The sequence below is a fragment of the Hylaeus volcanicus genome, chromosome 1 (assembly GCF_026283585.1).
Source record: "Hylaeus volcanicus isolate JK05 chromosome 1, UHH_iyHylVolc1.0_haploid, whole genome shotgun sequence".
Taxonomy (NCBI): domain Eukaryota; kingdom Metazoa; phylum Arthropoda; class Insecta; order Hymenoptera; family Colletidae; genus Hylaeus; species Hylaeus volcanicus.
The window spans coordinates 33,691,800-33,719,132 of record NC_071976.1 but is presented as its reverse complement, the minus strand read 5'-3'; the positions used below and the strand labels follow the sequence as shown (position 1 = coordinate 33,719,132).

Here is a 27,333-nt window from a genome sequence, read left to right as displayed (position 1 = left end):
CTTCGTTTCTCAAAAATAAAGAGAAAGTTGCTACTTTCCGAGGTTCTGGATGTCTTTTCCTACACCTCACCGAGGAATTCCTAAAAAAATCCACGAAGCACGGTTCGTGGGTTGCCGTTAGCAGCGAATCCATGAGCCCACCCTAAACGTTGAATCCTGGCACACCCCAGGATTAAACACCGTGCGTTCAACAATCGCGCGTAGCCTAGGAACGACACACTCGTGACATCGATCTCGCAACCACTTGTCGGACAAAAAGAGAAAATCGATCTCCACGACGGGGAGTTGACAGGGGTAGAAAGGAATCGGTGTACCGACAACGGCAGATTACTCACAGTTGTCGTTTCTCGCTTGAACGTGGCCAGGGCCCTGGCACAGTGTCAGTGCCAGTAGCAGGAAGGCGTAGAGCTCCCCCGTGAAACACATTCCTGGTTAACGTTACTGTCACGCGCGCCCCATAGTGAAAGCTGAGGACGCAACGACCGCGTTGGTCGCCGCCGAGGGTGAGAGACGATGATCGAATCGACGCACAAGGGAGCCGAAGATTAGGATAGAAAGTACCACCGACGCAGAGTCTCGGACGATTAACAGAACGAACCGCACCCCGCGCTGTATTACGCGCGACTGACTGCCGCTGGCTCAGCGCGATTTTACGCGCGAACCGCCTCACTCGGTGGTCGCCGCGTATGCGCACTACCACTACTAGAAGGGTGTGGATAGGCTAGAGTTGAAAGGGTCTCAACGTACTACGGCGACACCCACGGTCATTGTTGAGGCGAGTTAATGAGCGAAACGATACAGGCTGGTTTTACGAGCGTATCGTGGTACAGGGTGTGTCCGTGCGGCCGCGTTTCGAGCACGCTGCGCGCTTTAGCGTTGGGAAAATACTCGCGACGTTGCGAGCGTTACCGTTTAATGGAATCGTATTATTCTTCGTCCGTGTCTTTACCCCCTTTCATCGTCGCCGCGACCCGCTCGATACGCGCTGGCGATCGCAAATCTGGGTTCGGAGATTTCTCGTTCAACGACGAGTGGTAAATAAGGGGCGACACGTTGTCGGGTTGTTTACGAATGGTTGTGCGCTTAAAACATGTCGAAATATCCGCGTATACGTATACGTACGTAAAATGTGAGAATGTATTAAATATATCGTGAGGTACTTCGTTTCTTCGTTTATGCTTAACTCATTCACTGTCAAGTTTAATAAGAAATTACAAAAATTAATGTTTTTTCTCGTTTATTTTTGCACGTTGTCTTTTTCTTATCGAACACTCGATTTTTGTAATTTCTTATCGAACTTTAAAGAAGAAACGAACGAATCGAGTGTTCGATAAAAGAAAGACATGTTGCAAAAATAAATGACAAAAAGTTTGACTTTTGTAATTGGGTCATTCCGTGCCAACTCGGACAATTTTTGGAGTAACATCTCAGATTTTGACGAAATTTGGATATGCGTAGTGTTTAGTGATATTTGAACGTATCTCAAAGGATTTTGAACAATTTTGAAAAGTGTCGATTTTACAGCTGTTCAAAGTTTTGTGCTACCTTTCTTCACAAAAATATAACTATTGAACTAGACAACGGACGAAAATGACCTTTTACGTGCTTATAGCGAAGACACGGGAGTATCAAATAAAAATTATTTCACAACAAAAAGAAGCTTTTTGAACCATTTTATTTTTTTATTTTTTTTTTTTTAACAATGTCTTGATTTTATACCAGGCATGTATTTAAAAATCTGAAAAAAATGAGTTTATAGCCCCATTTTTCCTCTTTCTGTTGGTACCTGTAAAAAGATGGGCAAATTGAAATTGGCTGAATTGACGCGCATTGGTCTAGGCATTAATAACCAAAGGAAAAGAAAAGTTGTTGACACTGTTCTTCTATGCAGCTTGAATTTTCGTTTTCTTTTACAATCGTGTACCTCGAAGAGTTAAAGGACGACTACACTGCTTCGCCAAAAACGTCCATTGTTCGACCGACACGAATTTCCAAAGTAATATATCGCGACTAGCGCAACACCAGACAATTATAGTACACAAATGAATTCTGCTTATTATCCCAGCATCGTATTAAGTCATTAAAACCCGTCGCGTGAAACGTAGTTACTTGCCCTCGAAATTAAGGGAACACTTGGACAATTAAACAGACAATTGCACTCATAGCGACGCTTTTCATTCAACAACACCTAATTCCAGACGACAAAAGTCCGCCTGGTGACTGTGCATAATAGCGAGAAAGGTGAAAAAGAGAAGACAAGAGATCCTGCCAGTAACGAAACTTCGCCATCGTGGCTCAGGGTCCGACAAATTTCAAATTCGACGCAGGCTTTGGGCGCGAAAGAGGTGTCGGAATGGGAAGAACGATGGCCCGCGACGGTGCCAGACGGAATTGCAAATCTTTATCACGGGGCTCGCCATCCGTCCGGAAGCAAGTGTTTCGAAGATCCGTCACGAATTCGAATCTAGAGCATTGCTCTCGAAGGTGCACTTCACTATGTCTATTATGTATCGAAGCCAGTCACGAAGCCATATCTTCTCCGTCCTACATAAACACGAAGGGAAGAGATACAGCGGTGTGTTCGATATGAAATGAGTCTATTTCTCTCGAATGAAAAATGCACAATGACGCGGGAAGGGATCCTTGTCTGCCGAAAAGACGATAAGAATTATGTGATGTCCCAAGCAATCGCATTGCATTTGAAAAAATTATACACATTTTCTTAAATTCAAGTAACGGTAACTCGAAGAATATTCGTTCTGTTGGGAATACATTTCGATAGCTCCTTTATACTGAAATATAAATAACGTCCCATCCAAATTAAATATGATTACTTACGAAAGGACAAACTTCTTTTCGTGAATTTAATTGTACATCGATACACTTGCGTTTCTCAAAAACTTAATTATGACATAATAATATATCGTAGACCAAATTTAATTGATTACTGTACCGGGCGGACCAAATTAGTGTGATAAGTCACTGTTTCGTTATGAGTAAGTTAGTGTTATTAAATTTGACAGTGAATGAGTTAAGCATACCTCACAAAAGTTGATGAAAATGATATATAAATATACTTGCATCGATTTATCAATAAATACATATTTACACTATGGATTCTTTAAAATATCGATCAATCTTTATGCAGTAGGTATGATTATTTGTGATTTTTGTCCAAATATTTCAAAAGATTCATTCGATAGTAGATTTCAGTTGAAAAGTAGCCACGAGCAAACTACATTGACTCGATTTTGCCAAATGCGGAGAACGTGTGCCCATGGAAATTTTTTCTAGGTCGAAAGCTGATGAACCGGAAATGCTACGTCAATGAAAACACACGATGCATCGATTCCACGGAATCTGAAAAGGGAGACTCGAAGTGCACTCGAATATACCGCAGTGGAAACGGGACTGGGCGTATCGGAAAATGAGCCTGGAAAATAATATTTAAATTTGCGTTCTTTTTCATGCGCTGAATCATAAAAATGTTCGATTAACTGGTTCGACTTATTATACGACGATACAAACGAATATAAATGAATTCATGAATACAACAGCATAAATTTGATTAAGGATAACTAGGCTATTCTTCGATATTCTCTTCAAATAATATAGCCTAATGGTTATGTAAAACATTCAAAAATAATAATAAAGGACATTAAATAAATTTATTGTTAAGTGCAATTGCTTTTCTGGTTGATCGAAATTTAAAGATACGGTCACTTCTTAAAATGACATTTTTAACATTTTTGACTTTTATATTAAGACGATAGACAAGATGGTTCATTTGAAATTCGCCAAGAAGAAAATGAAAAAAATCTCTTGTATTTCAAGTTTTACTTTTATCAAGGAGCGAAAAATAACGATGGTAATAATAATAACAGTAGCAGAATCGAGTTTTATTACCGGATGTAATGAACTTGTTTTACGGAAATACGACTGCAGACTAGTTTCTATGTGAAAAAGAAACCAACGAGATTAAATTCATGTTTTAATCATTTGGGCGCTGGGCGCGTTGAAGATTTTATGGACGGCGCTAGTAGTATGAGTCATTCTTTGTCGGATCTACGCTTTCTGCAAGTAGTAAAGTTTATATTAGCTCGGCGCCGCAATGTTTGCGTCACGCAACGTTACACATATGTTGCGACTTTATAGCTTTCATTCCAGAAACATCTAATGTGGTTTGCGCTTGGAGTAGAATTTACTACTATTTTCTTCCATCAAGTTCGATTAAAGTTTATTTGCGGTGATACTGATTCGGTTCATCCTTCTTTGGCTTGGTAACTGTCAACATTTGGGATAGTGCAATAATAATCATTGTAACTTAAGAGTAGAGACTCACGTTATCAATTTATAGGTACGAATGTTCTTGCGTTTATACGTGTCAGAAAATAATCGTGGTTGACCTTTCTACTGATGAATTAATCAGTGACAAGTATACGGACTGTACTCGTCTAATTACACTCGCAATTATGTATCTGAAAAATGAAATTCAGAAGTGAAAAGTGCTAGAGATATTTCCTTCAAATTTTATGAAGTATTAAATAATTTGAAATAATATTGTTGATATATGAGTATTACAACGATAAAAGCGCGTGAGCTAAAACAGGTAAACTTCGTTTCTTTATTTTCTAATGAATAGCAACCAGTGGTACAGAATTAAGTTTGCGATCCAGTACCTGCCTTTGTGCGAAATGCAAATGAAACATTAGCTCTGAACGAAGACAAACGTGTCAGGACGTGCTCCTTAATTTCCTCCTCGAAATGCCGTAAGAAGAAGAACTCGACTCGAACGAAAGCGTGATTTTCACTCTTAACTTGTTTCCTACTCGTTCCACGCGAAACAGTAAGAAGAAAATCTTACAATCTTTGCATCGAAGAATACTCCGACGGAGTAGACAGCCGTAGCGAAAGGGTTAAAATATCGGTGCATATACTTATTGTAAGTGCACGTGTTTCTGGTAAAACATCCGCGTATTTACAAGCTATTTATCCTAATGGCGATAGATTTTTATTTATTGATATATTCTTTTTCAATTCACAGATGGGTAGCAACATGCTTTGTACATTAATAAAATTGCATATTTCATACGTACGACACGTTTTTCAGAACGTTTACAAGTACTCTATGAAATTGCCTACTCTATTGTGATTCGTACGTATACCCAAGCTAGTGGAGAAGTCTGTTCCATCAATTGAGTACGCAGAGTCAACAGAAGTGGTAGTATTCTTGGGATATTTTGAGTAACAATTACTATTCGTGAAAGTGACAAAGATTCGGGAAGTTATCTGAACATTTTGTACTTGACTCAGACTAGGTGTGAAGTTCAAGGTATAACATCTTCGTAAAAGCGGCATAGAGTCGGAGTCGTTCGCACATTTTAAACTTAATTCCGAATGAAGACGAAGTGTACGTTAATATTGATCTCTATTATTATGTCCGTCGTTCCATCCGGACGATACGAATTCATGTTAAATCTTGCGGAGGAACACCAACTGCAAGGCATCATTCGTGACATCGTGCGGTCGTCCAATTTTCGTGACACACTAGTACCGATTGGAGACCACAGCAGAGATGACACAACCATGCGTGTAATTTCTACCGTTTCCGAAATCTCGTCCCGTTTAATACCAACGCAATTCATCGAAGTGTCGCAAGCAGGAGACCCAACGATGTCTCTGACTACGTCCGACACTCTCATCATTTATATCAACAGTTCGAGCAATACGTTGCAATACGAGTCGTGGAGGAAAATTATTGACGATTTGTGCATCAGTTGCCAGAGATCTTCGGCGTCCAAGTTTTTGTTCTTACTCGTGGGAGATGAAAGTAACCCCAAGATACGAGACTTCCTTCGACATCTGTGGGATAAGAAAATTCTTCGAGTAGAAGTTCTGGAAATTCTACCCGCTGACGAATCAGGTCACGAGCTTGCGATCGTCGAGCATCGATACAATCCGTTTACGGACAAATATTCGCGAACGCCTAACCCTCGACATGCTGTCACTTGGTATCCAGACAAGCTCGAGAACATGCACGAGTACCTTTTAAGGGTTCACGAACCATCCACCTTTAATGATTATATAACGATTTTCTTTAGTTTGGATGTGTTACGAAGGATCACGTTTCCTATCTTACGCGATACTATGAATTACTACTACCACTTATACAACGAACACTTCCAAATCGGATACATATGAATACGATTACAACTACCTGCACGAACTGGATGAAACCGTGGAGCGTGTAGGTGGAATTTACGCGATGGATATATGTTTACTAACACCTATACTACCAGTGAGAACAATATCATTATGGAAAATACTTTGCATTGTAAGTTTCGGTGGCTGTATCGTGATACTCTCTTTGATTGTTTCAAGGGTGTATGTATATGTAATGCTTCATGATAATATCTCGAAAAAAATTCGTTTTTTCGAACAGTTACGAATTTTGGAAAATTAGTCAGCTTTTTGTATGTTTTTTCGCAAACAAAAAGAACTGAAAATAAACTCTTTCAACAGTTTTATATTTTTTTAGATATTCTTCATCTAACGACACGCAGTTTCCCGTTTCGATCATTGAAATCCGTTTATCGAACCAAGAGTTATGATTTTACGATGGACAGCGAAACAAGAAAACTATAAATCCGATAGATATAAATGAGGATGCTTATTGTACACAAAACTAGTGACCATCGTCGAACGTAAATTTTTGTTTGGTTAATAACCAACTTCTTCTTTTTTTTTGTATCAAAATGTTTTCCAGTTTTTTGTAAAATTTCAATTCTTTTTCTTAGTGATCTATTACTTTGATATCTATTGAGATATCAATTGTTTCCTACGTGTGGCACTAGACAAAAGCTTCTAGTTTCTAACTACGCATATTTGAGTTCTTGAGTTCAGTCTAATCTGCGATGTAAATTTCGACGAGTAACATAGTGAACATGTGTGAGTAAACTGGATTGCGAATTAATTTGTTGATATTCTTCGATATGTATATGATTAACTGTAATAAGCAATGAACTTATTTATTTGAATTTCATGTTTGAACAAATTCTAGGAAGTGCGTATATTTTCAAACCGTTACGATGTGCCCCATTAATTTGGATAATCGACTTTACTGTATAGAATTAATCTCACGCATAATCTATTAACACTGAAATGTTTTATTCAACGTGAGTAGATTGTTCAGTAATCATGTTGGATCTCTAAATGATCTCTGTAAATCGCTTTATCCGGATGTATGAACGCTACAAGGAATAAAACAACCGCGATTTCTAAACCAACGAACGCGTCTTAATTGTAAACGTTGAATCCTAGCCACGATTCATCGATTATCCTGTATTCCCTGTTCTATTTCACTTCCTTTCTCGCCCCCAGTATCGACGTTGGAGGCGATGCCAGCAAGAAAGTTTGCCGCGTGGAAACTCGTTGCGGATTGTACACAGTTCTGGACCGATCGGAAGTTCCATCGGCCACACGGCACCCCGTGTGAGGGGATTCGACGTGTTAATTTACCAACTTGTTCCTGCTTCGGTGAAGAATGATCTTATGCCTCGCCTCGAAAGTGGATATTGATCCCATAACCTGTACTCATTGCCTCAGCTAATAGGTATTTCATTTGCGACGTGTAGACGGTTGTATGTATATTGTACCGAAGGATCAATGTGTCTGTTTCATTCTTCATCCGTGCGAGGCGTTGCTACGTAAGTACATTTCACAGCTGGGAAAAAGTACATTGCACGACAATAGTATGAGACGCGATACAAAAACCATACAAATTCATGTTCTACGAAACAATTTCTCTTCTCCGTGTAGCGTCCACAGGTACTACGTTGGATAAAATAATATTTAAAAACTAATTGCAACTGTAATTGTATCGATTAATACTTTTCTTTTATTAAAAAAATTAAAAATCAAAATTTATTAAAAATTAAAAAATCAATTTAAAAATTCTATTACAGAAAATATATCGTTATCAATACTTCCTATATTTGAGTTTTGATTTGACTAGCACGGTTGCGAAAGGACCACCTTAAATTGTTGATGATATTTGAGAAGTCCTGTGCATCACATCGAGAAAGCGACGCGCATTTAACCTTTAACGAGGATTTAAATTTAAAACCATAGCTCTTCCGAAGGAAGATTATTAAACAAGAAAATGCACTTCTGGTTCTTATCCTTTCTCGTCCGCTGTAATCTACGCGAAAATTAAACCTACAATAATTTATGATTCAAGAACGATACACGGAGTAGTGTATGTACGTATGTATGTATGTATGTATGTATGTATGTACGTATGTATGTACGTCGTGTAATACATTTTACAACAGCCTGCCCGACCGAACGATCAGAATTACTCCAGTTAAATTTTAAAGATAGTCTTTGATCTCTCCACACCGTGCTCGTTAAAAATAGAGAATTTCTCACTTGCGTTTCGGTTGGATAGAACATGTGACAGGATTTGAACAAATGAATTCGGATGGAGGAGTTCGGTGCAATTCGAGGTTTGCATTTAACGACGAAGCAGTCGACCGTATAATTAACAAAGAATTTAGTTCAAAGAGGAAAATGTAGAACGACGAGGACTCTCAGAGGAGCCGAGCATGAACTACTCATACATTTCCTCTTGCTGTCCTTTTATTCTTCGTCACTCTCGTCTAGGTATGTGTATTTTCATCAAAAAATATCTCTTCATGTTATCGCTCGTGCTCTGTTTCAATTAATAATTGCGTCAGCCTATGAACGCGGCTAACGATATCGATAGATTTTACCCGACTTCGAAAAATTATTGAGAAAGATCAGAAGTCGCTATCTTTCGTCAAGGGTGACAATAATTATCGATATTAACCCTTCCACTCCGAAGGTGACCATAAGACTAAGGTGGAAAACGTTGAGTCATGAAGTGCTTGCAACGAGTACACGCTCTAATTATTTTTCATTAACAACGTGTCAGCCTTTGGCGCTGCTCGCATTCTTTATTTTTCACGGGAATTCTCTCGTATTTCTCGGAAGGCAGCGTACGTCCATAAAACCGAATGTCTAATTTGTTTTCTTCGCGAAACGTTCGTACGATTAAATTGCGCCCGCACGCGTGCGTAGCTTTTCCCGTTCTCTTTATACGCCGGACACGTATCGCCTCTGGAAATCGCGTTTTAGAATCGATTAGCCCAACAGCACGTAGAATCGGCGGTCGCTACTAAAAATGTCGCTGAAAATTAATTGCACGCGAAGGCGAAACAATAATCGCGGCTGCCGTCCTTATTTCTCGTTCCGATAAAAGATAGCCGGAATGTTCTCGCCATGTTTGCTGCGTTGCGACGCCAGAACTTTTTTCTTTTTTTTTTCCTTTTTTTTTTCGCGCAACTGGTCATTCGTCTCTCGGTAATTATCGCGCCGTTTGGGAACATAAATAGCGACTTTGCTTGTTCGATTTAACCATTCGCAATCGAAGCTATCTTGTTTCAAAATGTGCAAGCAAGTGTGTAATGTACTAGAGGTAGCCCGCAAGTTTCAACCGCGTGGAATACTAACGTTGCGACCCCTTAGTTATAATCATTTAAAAAATTTCAGTTTACATAGAAGAGGTATGGTACATTAGACGATGCCAGAATTAGTAGAACTGGCCAATCGTGGTCAGACATGGTTAGCCAAACCTTTAGATTTATTTTTACGAAAACGAAGCTTCCTATGAAAAAATATCATTCTTCATTTTCGATGCACTTTCCCGCAAAGAATCATCCCCTGACGTGGAATGCTATTTATTTTATGTCGTTCGCATGTTTTTTTGCTGTCGGGTCGAATTCAACCAAGACATGTAATAGAATTTAGAACAAGTTTTAACAACCGAGACACAGGACCACGATTCTGAGAGCTCTTAAATTAAATCCTCATATCGTACGAGTCCAAATGGCTGAAGCTTCAGGTCTGATGGATAAGCACGAGACCGCAAGGCTTGGATTTGTAAAAAACAATACGACACAATGCAATACCACATACCATCAGAAAAGATAGATAAATAAATACAAAGAGACAGATATAAATAAACTACCTCCCGCCAGGAACAAAAACGGATATCCGCACTAGCAAGAGCTTTTGGTCGCTTTAAGCTGAACAAAAATCTACCTTTGTCGTTATCTTGTTGATACTTCAATAATACTTCCTGTTGTATTGGTAGTCCGAGAAACGTCAATAGATCTGCCTTATCAAACTGGATGTGGTTTACTTCAATACCCGTTTGATACCAAAACACGATACTTGAGAGCTGATACGCATCGTCAATGGACATGCCATTGGATTGCTCTCATCACTAGCTCCATCCGTTGGCTCTATGAATCTATTGTTACGGAATTATCTTCACGGTCTGCCAAATAATCTGTGAAATATTTTGAATCCTCGTGTTTCTGCCGATCACGTGGAAATACTGATTTCGTACACCTTTGATCGTCTGATGATATAACGATACCATAGTCCACAGTGAAAAAAATTGTACTTTTTCGAATCTTTTCTAGCGCTAAACTAACCGCCGTTCATTTATAACTATTTCTACCGTGGCGGAACAGGTGGATAGTCTTAACGACACTTTTATCAAATTAAATGCAAAAGTATTTTACGTGGAATGGAAATGGAAGAATGCATGAAACAATTGTATATAATTCATATATTGCGTAGAAGAAATATATACCAAAGTTTGAAAACGGCAATTTGACCGGTCGTGGTACGTAACGAAATATTCTTGAAGAAATAAAGTGAAATTGGATACGCTACAAAATTGACACTGTACTGTTTGTTTGGCTAGCGAAGCAGTGCTCCATCTGCCGTCTCTTTATACAAACCTTCACGGCTGCACTCGTCGTATCTGAAATAGGTAAGTTGGCGTTATGATAAACAGGTCGTGTCTGACATAATTTACGACGTGAAAATTGCTTCAAGCGGTCCACCAGTCTCTCTCAACTGTTTTATCATAAAATATGATCGTAGTAGAATATTGTGTAAGCGACGAGAAATATACTATTCTGTCACTTTCTTCCACACTACATCGCGCAGTTTAACTTTTTAACCTTTGGCCATGTTTGCTTCTTCGAATCCTGTCACTTACAATTGTATCATTAAAATTCATAATAATTATAATAAAGTGGACGATTATTTCTTCATCGTCAAAGAATTTTCCAAAAGATGCTTTAGGAATCTTATCTTTAACAAATCACAAATTCTATGAATTGATTTTTTTTTTTTTTTTTTTTTTTTTTTTAATGAAAGTGCATATTACTACAATTAAACAGGTGAAAACTGATAATGTTTACCGCGACAACATCGGAATTAGTTTGTTATTAAAAAACATTAGTTTGGGAAAACACTTTGCAATCTCTCTCCACAATTTAGATCGTTATTTTCATTAACAAACAGCCCGATCGAAAGTAGTTCACCTTTCATTCGTCATTTGAGATTTGTATCTAGATAAGAAGTTTGCCCATCGTCGACGGTCAACGACCGCGGTTGCTCCTCCGAGACTCTTCAGAGAATTAATCACATGTAAAAGCTTCGAGCGAGGGCTAAAAATCGAAGGAAACGTTCACGGTTTTTGCCAGCTTGCAATTATTTAAATGGCAGCTTGTTAAGTACGTCCTATTAAGAGGCGCGTTCCGCCGCGAAAGAAAATCCCCAAGTTTCTACACGGTGGGAACGGCGAAACGAATGGGACGTAAAAGAGTTTGTCTTAAAAACTCGTTTTTGCCATGGAAGCGTCGACGACGATTAAGCTGCTGGCGACCTTTTTGCGTTGTCAATAAAGCTGAGCTTGTTGAACGAAGGAAATTGTTGCGCAGTCTGCGGTCTTTGTTCTTAATGGATTCTTCGATACGCGAGGAAAGGAACTTCTTCCCCGGTGAAAAAAAAAAAAAGGGCTGATTGCAGTAATGGAACGGCAGCAATCTGCTGGCTAATGCTCGACTAACTTCTTTGAGTTAATTGCAAGCATTAATAATTGGAGTGCTGACCTTTGTGCAAAGAGAATATACGTTATATTTATTCGTGAAATATACGTATGAATGTATACAGGAGAAATATGCGAAACGTACAAATTTATTTAAGGGTGGGAGGAGGAGAAGAAGGAAGAGGTTTAAACTAAAAAAGAAGAGTTGCAAGCTTAAGACGAAGGATATAAACAAGAAACAGGATTGCTATATGGTGCTGGGATCGGTGATTAACCGATAGGTAATTTAAATCAATTCATCACTGCCTTGAACGTTCTGATTTCCGTATTTTCTTTTCCAAACGCGTTCTTCTCGACTTTTTTTGAGTTTCTGTACATTCTAGCTTACTCTGCGTAAAATAAACTGAAGATTATGCATAATCCTCACTAAAGTTGGTAAATGTGATAAATTATGGAAAAAGGGTCTAAAAATGGCGTTTCCAGTCACTTTTTCATTGATGCGAGCTGTCTATTAGGGTTACATCCCTCGTTTAGACAGCTTGATGCACTCAGATTTTTTATCCGACGCACGTTTAAAATTGTTTAATTTTTCAGCAATTTCGAAAATTTCAATTTAATATGATATGAAACAAAAACGAAATAAAAAGATTATAAATACTACATAAAATTTAACATTTATCTCACAATAACGTAAATGAATAACTGTCTGATCGAAACGAATAATTCATCTAAGGCTACGGTTACTATGGATGCGAGTTCTGACGAATTCGTCCGAACAAACAAACGCCTATTTTTCTATGAGAGTGTTTACACTAGCAACGATAAACATGTCAGAACATTCACGACGGCGTCAGAACTAGTTGAGCATTCAAACAAGTTTGATTTTTTCGTCCGAACACATTTTCGTCCGAATTCGCAACCATAGTAACCGTAGCCTAAAACAAACAGGCATTTGTTTGAATTTATTGAAGCGAGAAAAGTAAAATACGCGGCATAAAAGAGTTTACGCGGGAAAGTTTGTTCTAGTAATTTGGTTCGGAAGCCGCGAAACACAAAATTCGTGAATTATTAGCGCGGAGACCGAGAGAGCAGAGCGCTAAGTAACCTTAAGCCCGAATAAGAGTTAACGATCGAACTGCGAACAGTGAAAATGCTGCTTTGGTAATATCACGGTAAATATTAATTCCCGAACGTGTAAAGGAGCCGTTCTCAAACTCGCGCCTCTACGGTTAAGTGGTAATGCACACCAGAAATTTCGAACGCTGTTTGTATCCCCCCGCAATGCACACGGCGAGTAATTTCACCTGTTTTCGGAGCGTTTCAAATGGACTCCTTTGTTATGCTTGAAAGATAAATAAACATTAATATTTCCGATGCGCACGGGTAGAATTTCTACTGAAATCAGTACTAGAAATCGAGCTTATAAATGAACATTGGCTTTACTTCGATCGAAAATAGCTGATGTACAAATGATTTTTACTATTCGTTTATTGAAAAGAATTGAAAGTAAAATACATTTCTATGTAGATTCAATTTTTGTAGATACTTCGCGAAGATTTTAAAGATTTTGTATAAGTTAGATAATCTAGTTATAAATTTTCTGGTGAATAATACTTCAAAGCAAAAGGGAAAATAATATTATGTCCAAAAGGAAATAGCTTCTTCGTTGACATCGTTAACTTTAGTAATTAAGAGGCAGCTAAAAAAATAATTCCAGTACGTAACGAGCAATGCTCGGAGCAAAACGTTCCGTAAAGGAATTGAACTTTAGGTGTTCTTTCTTCCCGCTAAATCATCAACCGCTTAGCCTTCGAACTCCTCCGGCACTAATTCACGTCACACGAGGAAAATCCCTTCGACGGAGCCGCGTTTAATCCCTCTTTACGCGCTCGCAATTGATATGATAGGGCAAAGAATGTTTCACGAATGATGTTAATATCTCGTTTAAGAGCAATCCAGTGCGGGCAAAAAAAGTTTTGAAATATGTCCCGTCTTTCATCAAACTTTTCAACTCTGAAATGGTTATACATACACTCTCGATTCGCACAGAGGATTCATTCCACGGCCAAATTCCTTTATTTTGTTATGAACATTTTATAAAGATTAGATACAAATTAGATACAAATAATGAAATAATTAGATACAGATAATGAATATGAAATTAATACATTGTGCAGAATATTTATGAACGTTATGAGTTCATAACAAATAATAAATCAAACCATCATCAATACCAGTAATCACACAAATCACATCAATTATACCAACAATATGAAATCGATCATTTTATTCGTACCGATCATATTAATTAACGATTACCAATTATCAATCATTATGCATCATGATCATGTGTTTTTTAAACTAAATAAAATTAATTAATATCGAATTGAATACAGTGACCGAAAAAAAATTATCTTCGTGGTAACATTTGATTACCTGTGCAAAAATCAGCCAAAACAAGATTAAACTAATTTCAGAAGTACATATACTTACGTGTATGTGTAGTTTTGGTCATCGATATTCAATGAAGGACAATCATTACTGATTATGTAAAGTACGATACCCTTATAAAACGAGTGGCACGTAAATAGATGGACCAGCGCTGTAGACTTGGAGAGAGACGACCGACTCGGTGGATTTTGAAAGATGTTCAAAGAAAGATTAAACTACAATGAAATTCACGGTGAGTAAAAGGTGTAATTTATTTGCGACTCTTTTGAAACGAGATTTACGTCGCAGACTTTCACCCCTTCGCAGTTCCTGACGTCGACTTCTTAATCTCGTCACCTTTCTTGATATTCCCTGCTTCAGGTAATCCAATTTTCTCCTTAAAAGGAAAGGGTTTTAATCGGTCTACGGCCAACGTCTGCGGTTAACAGAAACATTTTTCACTCATTTTCTGGCGATTAAGGATACGATTATATTTCGAGCGAATCGTCCGGCATTACGTCTACAGCATAATATGTGTCCGTGATAACAGTGCTTTTAACGAGATTTCTGCTTAACGATCGTTCTTTAATCATCTTGCAACTGTTTCGATCCTTTTAGCACGATATTGTTGCATAAATTAGAACGTCTAGTTACGTCTCGATTAGTGAGTATTAATAATTATTTTGCATGAAATGGTCACACGAAGTTAATGATTGTTGTTCGGTTCAATAAAAAAAAAAAAAAAAAAAAAAAAAAAAAAAAAATATGTTGATTTATTGTATACACAACAATTTTGAATTTTTATTTTTAAGACAGTATTGAATTAGTGACATTTTATGTAATTCTTGCATAAAGAAGTATCTTTCGCATAAAACTTACAAAGTGAAAATATTATAATAAACCTTTGGAACGATTATTTCTCGTCCGTAATAATTTTAAAAATCTTCTGTTCGATCTTCACGAGCTTCAATGGAGCTACATCCCACTCTAAAAGTTCCGTTACATTTAATTACCACTCTTTTATCGCATCGAAAGCAAGTATCGCGTGTAAGAAGTACAATTCTTTCGATCTTTCTGAAATAATTTATATAAATTACCTTCTCCTACGAAGCAAAAATTACTATTAGACCGAATATTGAATTTTACCGAAGAAGAAAATTACTATTAGATTGATTGAATTTAATTAAATCTTTATTCGAGATGGTAACACTTTCCGCTCGAAGATCCATTGAAATACGAGAAAAAGATGTCGGGGAAACACTTTACTGGAAGCGTTCTACTCTTCGAGCTTCATTAGCTTCGATTTATTAACTGCTAATTGCGTCCGACGTTCTTTTCGAGACTCGTTATATTTAAAGAAGTCGTTGAATCAATGGAGCCTTCGCAGAAGAGTCCGAGAAATAACGAAACGTAATATTCTTCAACGTCGCGTGTAACTACTTCAAGCGATGGTCGATTGTACGAATGACAAATGGTTGACAACCTTGATGCGTGTGCCATTTGATTGAACAGGATATAGGTGGCAAAATCGCGAACTTCTTGTAATACCAACAAATAAAAACTTGAGAAAAACGAAAGAATCTTCTTAGTAACGCGATTAACAAAAATACCTTTTACTGTTGGTCGAATTAAAAATTTCTTTGAATTTATTAAAAAAAGAAATTTGAGCAGAAGTAAAAACATTCTCTTATGGAACGAGTAGACCAAACATATTCACAAATTTAATCACAGATATCGTGTATTCACAAAAATTGTCCTGTGGCTAAGACTTTGTTTCATTATCTAACTATATCGTATGTATTTATTAATAATTCTCCGTGATCTTATTTAAAATACCCCATCGACATTACCATCGTGCATTCTTAATTCTTGTATCCATTTGCAAATTTACATTGCAAACTCACAAAACAAATTTATAGGTACAAAAAGAAATGCCTCGACGAAAGTAAGAAACACGTTAAATTTCATTGACAAAGGAAATAACTTCCGGGATCGTGAAAAACAATAAAAGTGCTGAAATTTCATTCCCGCCGGTACGACACTGGAGGATAAATAAAGCGAAACAAAGGGATTTTCATTAAATCTCGTTCGAAATTCAAGGCGAGCTCGCAAAAAAAGGTGGAACGTACACGTGGATAAAAGCATGGGATGAAGCAGAGAGCAAATAACAAATTAACTGACTCGAACTTGTAACGAGGTTCAAGAACGCTACCACCATTTGTTCCTGACACCCTTCACAAACTACCCTCGTCTTCCTCGACCGCAGCGGTGATAAGAATAATTGAACATAAAATCTCGGTTACGGGAAACAAACGCACAACAATTTTCTCTTCTTCTCTTTCCTCTTTTTCCACCGTACCGACGTATAATTACTTGGTTTCTCTGACCAACCGAGAAATCGTTAAAAAATCATCCCACATATTTTTCTGTTCTCTCTAAAACTAACGAGAGTGTTTCGCAAATATTTCCCTTCCACTACTTCTTAATTTAATTCTTCTAGAGACTGTTCTTGAAGCAACGTATCCAAAAACTGGCTGTTATAACATTTACGTGATCGTTTTAAAATAGAATTCAATCTGTAGAGAATAAATCGGGATCAGTTCTGTTTGAATGCAAAATTAATGCAGGATCATACTTGAGAGATTAAATATAACACCCCAATTTGCCTGTAGTACAGAAACGTTCTTAAAATTCGATTTTAATGGATAAATATGAATTATACGCCTGTGTTTCTGTACGTATATGAATCAAATGAAATGCTCTAATAGTTAAAGTAAACATTTCGTTTAGAAATTCTAATATCACTGGTGTACAGAGAATATTCTAAAATAAATAGTACACGCTACACACACGTTCTTAAAATTCGATTTTAATGACTAAATGGTTATTTATTGCTATGGAAACAGATTTTTGACATAGATAAGTAGATAAATAGATAGATAAATGAAAGGAAAGCTCAAGTCTAATTGTTTGCATAGATTTCTTACGTTGGTAAAATGCTCGCGGTCATTGCATGCTGGAAAATCAACGATCAACAGAGAAAGTTCGCATTAATACTTGTCAAAAGCATAGGACGAAGTAAAAACTTGAAAGATCGAGGAACATTTCTCTAGTTATGTCTACAGAGCAGATGGTCCGTATTTTCTTTCAGTTTTCCTCTCGAACTTTCAAAAGTTTTCCTCGCCTTTCTGTAAGAGCTCGCGCACAAAATGGAACGAACAAAGGAACACAGAACAGAAAAAAGAACACTTTAGCAAATCCACGCTAATTAACTTTTTACTCCACATTCGCGTTTACTTTATTACTTCCCGGCATAACTTTCTTACGGTAAAATTGGAAGAATAATAGAAATAGAAATTTTCATTGATTGTGCAAAAAATGGAGTGAGTTACTATCCTATCTGTATTCTCTGTCACTAATCTCGTGTAATATGTGGCCGTTAGTGACTCTATTGTTAATGCGGTCGCAATAAAATAAACAGTTAATAAAAAAAAAAAAATATTCAATGAAATCTAAGAACAGACAAAGTATTTTTTATTTTTATTAATTCTTAACGTCATTCAATCGCTCAAACGCATACGAGATAGTCGAAATTATGTTAAGTGAAAGTTGAACAAAAGGACTAATTGTAAGTTACCTGTGAATAATAGTTGAAAATGAATGGCGTTGGCGGGGACTTGACGAGTCTTCCCAGAGTTAGTAAGCCTGTTATGTTTGCAAATAAGACCTCTATTTGCCAAATAAGCGGTTCTACGAACTTCGTGGTTGCCACCACCCTCTGCACGAAGAGATAATTACTTTTCCTTCGCCACGTAAGCCCGACGAAAGCGGGTCACAGTATCGACTCGAGTGGCGCCTAAAATCGACGAGTAATTTCACGACGTGGACGATGCAAAGGTGGATCTACCATCAGACTAATGAAATTTCAGTTTCTACCCTCCACTGAATTGGGGCCTCACGCTGAACGTGTCCCCGATCTTTCTTATTTATTCATTTTTTAATTATTCAGAAGCATAGAGAAACAATGTTTATTATTCTACTGAACAAAATAATAGCCAGACATACAAGATGTAAACGTGTATTTAAACGTATAAACGTTTCACTTTAGTGTTTGTGTTCTGTTCAATTTGTATTAGGTTGTCCGAAAAGTTTCTTCCATTTCCTTAAATAATAATACATGCGCAACATTTTATGTACATATAACGTTACATTATTGAATTGCGTACAATTCATTTTGCTCCATTACAGTTATCGCATTAACATCCAAGAAAATAGGTTGTCTAATTCTACGAACACTGCCACACGAAATAACTGAATGCAAGTCACGGAAGAAACTTTTCGGACAACCTAATATTTACAGTATAATATACAAAACATATACCGCGTTTTAGAAACATAGAGCAATATAAAATATGCAATTAACCTCTTCAGGGGTGATTTTTCTTTGCAGCCGAACCATACAATTTTTACTCCACTTGTTGAAGAATTCTGTAGCGAATAAGATATTATCAAAGTTTTGTTCGTTTTATTATCGATGGTAATTATGAAAAACTACACGTCCACGACAAAGTCGGGACTGAATGCGACTCGAATTTCTGGATTTTCTAAATTTGTGGATCAAGGTTTGACGTAAACCTAAAATATAAAATTAGTATTAAAAGAAATGAAGAAAGAAATTGTGTTAGAACAATGACAGCTATCGAGAACAAAAACGAACGAAATTCTAGAGGCTTCATCCTTTTGTTCTTTTCTCCAACCACCAGAAGGGCTTGGTCATCCAAATCTAATGGTCAGCCTCTTCCTAGCTTATCCATCAATTTTTGTCACCAGCTTTGAAGCAAAGCAAACCACTCTCGACATTGACTTTCGATTCTCCGTCCTCTCACAAAGTTGTAGAGTATTATATGACGCAAATAATATCCATACATATATTAACGAAATACTTTCTGAAAAATGTTTGTTCCAAGAAAAAAGAGTTAACGCTGATTTCTAATAATAGTATGGTACAAAAATAAACGTCGGATAATTATGAATATAATATTCACTCAAAAACAGCCTTGCTTCGCGAGTATGTCTGAAATTTTCGTTGGGCTTTCCATAATTGTTCCTTCGCACTGCTATCCACCAACTCGGACGACGCTAATTATTGCATGTATTTAAAATTACTGGCGTCTACGAAAGAAGGAAGTGGCCGTTCAAAGCAGATAATTAACTTCATTTCCCGATAAGAAATGGTTCGGAACGTGCGACGTTTAAGTGTTTACGAAGAATTCGAGGGGGAAATCGTTTGAGACCGGAAGAATTAGTTTTCCCTAGTGACTCGTTTGCCTTTATTCGCTCGCCCGACGGGTAACAACGGCATTTCACTATTTTTCCCCGCGGGCTTCTTGTTCTTTCGCCTGTTCGACGTACCATTGAATGTACGTGCACGCGTACCGACCAATGGAAACGGCCGTTGGATCGATGGCTGAGAGTTGAAAGGATCAAAGGGCAAGCCACGCCATACGAATTATCGGCGCGGCAAACAAGGAATCCGAGAGGACCGCGGCTACGATTCAGCTTTTTCGGATTCGGGATCCTAACCGTCGAGCTTTTATGATTTTAGGGTATTTCGTATCGCGGATCAGTCGAATAGGAAACATCTCGCGTTGTTTCCTAAATGGAATGCACGAGATGCGTTCTCTGTGCACAGATGGGGTATATAAAGCCGATCGTTGACTGGTCTCCTGCTATTTTACAAATAGTGTCGTCATGCGTCAGGAATTTATGAACTGGTATGGAGGTTATAGGTTTCGGTTTCGTATTCGAAGCTATTTCTAGCTGGTTACCGGGTATATCGATGCGTCATCTCGGTTGTAATAACTTGTTGGAAATAAAATATTTTTATTTTACTAAATTATAGTGCGATACATTCTTATTTTTGTAATATAAAACGCACGAAGTACTTTTCCTCCGCATTACAAATATACATTCAATGTTCGTATTAAATTGAAATTACTATTAGGATTAAAATTGTAATTATAACGATGTGAATTGTATAAATACAGTGAACATTAAACAGCAGTAATGTCTTGTACGTAGAACAATTGGAATTAACGATTTCATTCACAGCTTACAATAACAAGAGCATTCAACGACAATGCCAAGTAGTATGAGTCAGTGATAGTCAGACAGAAACTCCTGTAGCTGAACTAAATGCGAATAAGCCTGTTAAATCAAACAATACACTGTTCATTTTACTTCCCACTATTCTTAAGCTTTCCAGACTTTAGAGTAATCAAATCCATGCATTCATACTCATATCTAGTTAAAAAACAATTATGTCTTCCATATCTAAGTAAATACGCAAAGATCTAGCAGACTCATAGTGCTTGATATAGGTTTATTATACTTAAAAATAAAAATATACAGTTTCTTACTAGTTTGTATATTAAAGTATGCAGTCAAATATATATAAGGAATAAAATATTGTTTATGTTGTGAAGCAAAGCTCGCTCATAAACCGTGTGTATTTCCAAAAGATACTCGTCGAAGGGTTAAATAAGCAATGAAGCTTTCATCCCTTTTAATCATCCCGAGTAAAAATAAAATATACCTATTCTTTATTTTTGGCCACCTTGCAAACCGTCAAAGTTCCATAAAAATCAAACCGAGAAGAGGAGGAGTAGAAAGATAGTTCGCAAATGTTCCTCGTTAGCTAGATAGACCTATACGATCTCGATTGTTCGAAAAGTTAATTTTTAAGAGCCACAAAGGTTTATCAGTGCGGAAGAGTTGATTTAAAGTTAAGGGTGAGTGACAGGTCCGATAGAGTAAGAGGCTGGGAGAAAGGACGACAGGGCCAAGGAGGAAGGGATGATAGAGTAGAGGAACTCCTTCGAAACTACATCAAGCTTCCTGTTCCGGTATCTTAGGGCACAATCAAATTACCCACTCACTTTACGAGACATTATCGAGCTCCGGTGTCTAGGGCCACGAGCTTCCTTTCGTCGGCAAAAGTGCCACGAGAGAGAAACTGCGTGTTACGCTCCTGAATCAGGCCTGAAGTCAACGACGGACGAGGCCAGCGTCTCGAGTTTCCCTGGACAGCCGACTCTAATTGCTTTTGTCTCGACGGCGTTAAGGAGTTTCGCCGACCCGTTGCACCCGAACCTTCCCTACAGGTATACAGCGGGCGGAACCACCTGGGAAAACACGCCTGTACGTGCCAATTCGACCGTGTCATGAGCAGCCACGCTTCCGGGAACCTCTTCGATACCAGAACGTATCGAGTGCCCTGTTGTTTCAAGATACTCCAGAAAGCCAACTGTTTACGAAGAACACTGACATACGAACTTTCCCACCTAACTTTTGCCTCGTAAATACTTTTTCCATGTTAGGAATTGAACGGCCTCCTGGTTTGGTCCTAATGTGTCTAAAACCAATAATAGACCGTGACCGTAATGGAAACTGACCGAAATCGAACCCCCGATTAGTTTTTCTTGTATAACTTTCTTTATGTTAACTGTTGGAAATAAGCTTTCATATTTCCCTCGCAACAACAGTTACGCGCCCTCTATACTCGCGGTGTACATCTTCCGTCTTTTACTGTAACAAAATGTGAGCGTAGCTTCAAAGATTGTTCTCGTGCTTTTTCACTGCTATTCTTTCAAGTATTACACGATCGTTAAATAAACCATCTTTGGTAGAAGTCCTTGGCGTTATTTTATTTCTCGTTGCTCCAAAATAACCATCATTAACCCTTTGACTATATATATACGCCCTCGAGAAATGGGCTCAGAGAAATGTATATATATTCGTTGAATCAATTTGTAAAAAATATCAGCTCATAGGGGATGGCGAGACGAAACTTTTTTATATTTACATTTTGTTCATAGCACGCTCGGTCTCGAAAATAAAAATGTTCAAGTTAGAAGTTCGGTGTGAAAATTGAATTTCAGGAAGAGTTAATTTAATTTAGCTCCCAACGATACCTTCGCTACATTAACTCCCCTTCTGATTATTATGCTGTCACTTTTTCAGGGGGCGCACATCGTGTCTTCCATCACGAGAGATGTATCACGGCGTTGTTTTTCGCCAGTGAAGTGTGCAGGTGACGCGCGTACATTTTCGTAGGGAAACGACGGAGATGAAAGTAAAGGCTGGTACGCGCTCGTAGGGGGTTATATGCCCTTAACAAGCGTAATTGAAGCAGGTGGTCGGCCGTGGCTGCGGTTTCTCTGTATAGATAACTACCCAAAGGTATTCCACCCTCTGTTCGACCGGCTGAGCCGCCCTTGTCGATTTACCCCACTTTACACGACTGCGATCTTTCACAGCTTAACGAATCAAACCGCGACAATTTTGACCTAGAGCTGCCAAAATTGGAACCAGCCGTTATTTTCAAATTACCGAATCGAGCGCAGGTTTTAATCCATTCCTTTCTGAATCCTATGTGAATTTTATGAAGAATCGGTAATTCGTATCGCAGTGCTCCTTGTGAAGTTTAATGATTCTGTTTTATACTCGTAAAGGCAATCGTTGTATTCGTATCTGGATAGTTTAAATCAAAGTAATGATAATGTAACACTTGTCAATGTATTTAAAAATGTTAGATATAAAAGTGGGATTTAATAGCTGTCCACGCCAAATATAAAATTAGTAGATAAACGTTTCTTATTTAAACAATCATCTTCAGATGCAATATAAATATTAATAGTGCGAATTTTATTTGAGAGTATTATTAAAATGTACCATTCGGTCTCGTGTTCTCGGCTTGATTGTTAACCACAGTATCTAATTATTTGAAAGAAGAACGACATTTTATTTCATTTATTCGCACTTTATTTCCAAATTGAAGAATCCGTTTTATAACTTGATATTCTCCTGATATTTAATGCAACGAAAAACACGAATTATATATTTGCTAATCTTATGAAAATCTGCACGGTTTTAATTATTCAATGATATCATGAAAATTATTTATGAATTTGATAATGAATTAAACAATGAATAAATTAACAGATAAAATATTTTCAATCTCGAGCGCTCGCTTAATTCATTTGTGCATTCATCATTTCATGGAAACGTATGAAAACAAACGACTAACAGAGGGAATCAAGACCTCTATGATAATTTGGTTTATAACTGAATGGTAATTACCAGCATCTACCAATGTTGCTAGACTTCAAAAGGTTACAGCGAAGGAAATGGCCTGAGACCTACATCCAATATTTTGCTTTTTACTCGCTTCTTTCGCCATAAAATCGATCCATGCCCTATGCATTGGCAATGCGAAAATTTCAATAACGGGTCTCTGTGAATAGGTTTTGTGTTATTGAAGCATTCGGTGCAGCGTTGTGCGAATCTGCTTTGATCGTAGCACAGAAGGAAAAGGAATGTCCAGAGGGAATTGAACTTTGTTAATAAATGGATAGTGTTCGATATAACACGAGCAAAGAAACCGGTTACCTGATATTGGAAATGTTTGTTGCTGCTTTCATAAATTTTATTAGAAAATTCCGCGCAAATTTCGTTGCAATCTGGAAGACTATCGACTTACATAATATTTTGAAGTTTATTTTATTTTGTTCTTCGACGAATACCTTGCACTTCAAATGATATGGAAGTTACGTGGAATATGTAAACATAATTTATCCATCAAAGGAAACTTTTTAATTATTTTGTTGCAATCTCTTCAGATCGGCTGAAACAGAATTTCTTTAATCGAAGTCTAGTCAAATGATTAGGCTTTTAACAGAAACTTTCTATCCGAACCGAACAAAATTGTTCCGATACACAATTTTATCTTTTCCTTCGTGTAGTTATATTTCGTATCATCTCTTATCCTTAAAACAGGATGATCAACTATCAATTATCATTTGTACCCATTTCTTATTACTTCTAACTTATAAGAGACCACAGGTCCTTTTCCTTGCTGCAATCCTTCCAGTATTAAACTCCTATAAACGAGGATACTCGAACCTAAACAGTAACAAGAATAAAGCTTCGACGGAATCTAGTCTCGAAGCTCAATCGCCTTGCGAGTCAAAACGACTGCTTGGAAAATAATTTCGCACAAGAAGAACATCAAAGTAGCTACTCACAGGGAAACGGAAAACGTGTCCGCGGTTTTGGGTTTGGAAGCGTTCGCCGATGCCGACGACTCTTCGATAATAGCTTGCTGAAAGTGTGTAACCACTTTGGTACGGGCATCAAGTGGTCGCAGCTTTTTCTCTCGTGGAAGTTTGGAAAAGTTACCGCGCGACAACTCAAGTCGATTGACGTTCTTCGATCGCAAACTTCACTGACGATCCTACAAAGAGACGAGCTCCAACTTTGTTCGACGACACTTGTCGCAAACTCTTGTACCTCAGCTTGTAGTTACGGCCACGTTATACGCGTTTCAACGATAACTGCGTTACATGTATTCCTAAACGTGAAAAACAAACTACAGTTACTCATAAAAGTATCCACCTCGCGCAACATATATTTTACATTATTAAACAATGTCAAAGTTACGATTACCAATATATTATTGATTTATTCGTAGGAGTCTAAACGAAAAATAATAATTAAGCCACGAGAGATTCGAACCCACGATTCTCGGATCCACCAATACCGCCAGATGAAAAACGGACATTGTGTGGTGCGCAAGTTAGTCGCGCTAACTTCTGCGCATCCAGCTTGCGCGCCACTTAACATTTGTTACTCGAATGGCGGCAAGTTTTCTGCTTCTTATTGTATAGTAAAGTTGTGTCTTGAATCCTGACATGAAACACATCAAGACTACCTTCTTGAAAGTGGAATTCAATGCAACTAATTGTAAATATCCGATGTAATTCGACGAAGGGAATTGAGACTCTTCTTTCAAAAACGACTCGACGAAAATGCTCGTATCGAAATTCAGGAATATTTCGCTCCGTGAACGGAGCATTCTTTGAATTTCAATTCGCGGATTTCAACCCAGACAGCGGTTAGCCCGCGGGAAATCGCGAAGCAATATTTTTCCGAGGTACGAATAATGAAACCGAGATTTGCGAAACGTCGTTCTGTTTGCCAAGGACAAATCAGAGAACACGTTTCCGGCAGTTATCATCGTAAAGACAGTCCTGCGTACTTATTAAAAGTCAATAAACCGCGGGAATTATAGTTTTCATCCGCGGCTCTATGTTTTCGCAAGAACGGTCACGGTAAAAGATTGAGTTCTCGTTAATCGGGATTTAGGGTCGAGCTTAAGAAGCGTAAAGCGCATTCGCCGTACCGATCTGAAAGCCCCTGCCTTCAAGAATGACCGATGGATCCACTCTGGAAACCTTCTATCCATTCTCCCTGCAATGGATTAAGTCCGTTATCCTTCCAATTATTTCTTCAACGAAATATTCATCCGGAAATTGAGTACACAACGTCGTTTCATTTTTTATCGAATCGTTCGACATTCAGGGGCAAACTGATACCTTTCTGTACGTATGTACAATCGTAGATCCGTTTCTTAAAAAAGTGCGCACAATGTATCGATCACTAAGAACATTGCGTCACGGGATAATAAACGTCAGTGAACCATATAAAGTTTCCTCGCACGAGATTTGTTTACCTCCGCTTCGGTTAGAACAAACCTCGTCTGGCCCAATTGCTGAACTCGCCCCGTACTATCGAGCAGACAGCAATTAATATCGCTCGTAAATTCCAGAACGACGTTCGAGACAGGATTTGTATAAACAAAAAAAAAAGAAAAACGTCATAAAGTACACGTCGCGGAACGTATTCTGCCAATTATATTCACTCGATTGACGCCGAGTGCGAGCGACAAGAAGCGACGCGCAAGTATCGTATATCGCAGCAGAAATGCATGTACGCGCACATTGCGATTTCACGGGGATAATTCGGTTTATCTGTTTGAGTTATCACACTGGTTTGACTGAACGTACCAATTGTCTCCGAATTCGGCATTGTACTATTCGAAACTGAAAGGACCTATTCAGAGATGCGTCATGCAGAGAGGAAAAGGCTCCCAAGTCTAAACACCAGCCAACGGATCACTCTCTCCGTAGAGTTTACTTATTGCGTTGAAATGTCAAATTTTTTAAATATAGAGTATCAGAAACTATGAGATTTTTTTCAGAGCCTCTTCGAGCTTCAGAACTACTAAAAGAAATGTACAAAAATCAGAGTTACTTGGAGGAATGGTTTTATTCTTAGAATTGTTCTACAAGGCCGAGTTCTTTGCGAAGTTTTAGATTTTTTTAAATATATCAAGTGTAAACTAGCGATACGTACGAAGAAGGTGTAATAAGAAATTTCAAGTTAATAAGAAGAACATTCGAAAATAATAGTTTCTTCTTTAGCATTTATGTTTGGAATATAATAGAAATAAAAATTCCTTTACGAACAATTCTCAACTCCGATTGTTTATATTGTATGTTTAAGTAATATTTACAAACAACGAACGATGACTCAATCGATCAGACTTTATCGATTAGACGAAGTCTCGGTGGTCTACGTTTCGAAATTTCAAGGGACTCGGCTTGGTGCAGATTAATACGTTAGGTTTGTGAGTGATGTGTAGCGAATCATTCTCCTTCGGGGATTCTTCAAGCTCTCCGCTCTATAGCAGTTATTCCAGAATAGCAGTTTCGGACAGAACGGTTTTGATTCATTGCTGAACTTCGTGATGTGACTACCACAACGCGGAATGATTTATGGCAATGTTGAAACTGTCAGCGGGAAGGAAAACGCACATTGATTTTAGAACGCTACGAATTTATGGTATCGCAAAAGAGAAATTTACGGCGCAGGGGTCGAGCGCCATTCTCAAGTTGGACGTCATAAAATTTCATGCAATTCGACGTTAAAGTGACAAATTAAAATTACAGTCTTCGTCTTGCGTATAGCATTCAGAAAAATAATGAATTAACCATTTGCACTCGAGGGGCGACACTCGATCGCTGCTAGGTTTTACATGGCAACTCGAGTGGCGACTGGGAGGCGACAAT

At 37.9% G+C, this 27,333-nt stretch overlaps 1 protein-coding gene across 2 annotated transcripts in view; it reads right to left on the bottom strand.

Annotated features, from left to right (window-relative positions):
* Window positions 1-27,333, bottom strand: part of LOC128872516 (uncharacterized) — a 219,769-nt gene that overhangs the window by 100,528 nt on the left and 91,908 nt on the right. The window contains exon 1 of one of the 2 annotated variants that reach the window (XM_054115308.1): window positions 336-620. The exons of the other annotated variant lie outside the window; for it this stretch is intronic. Within the exon in view, the coding sequence (XP_053971283.1) occupies window positions 336-426 (91 nt within the window). The 5' untranslated portion in view covers window positions 427-620. Of the gene's footprint in view, window positions 1-335; window positions 621-27,333 lie in introns of those variants that run through there. 2 annotated transcript variants of the gene reach the window in all.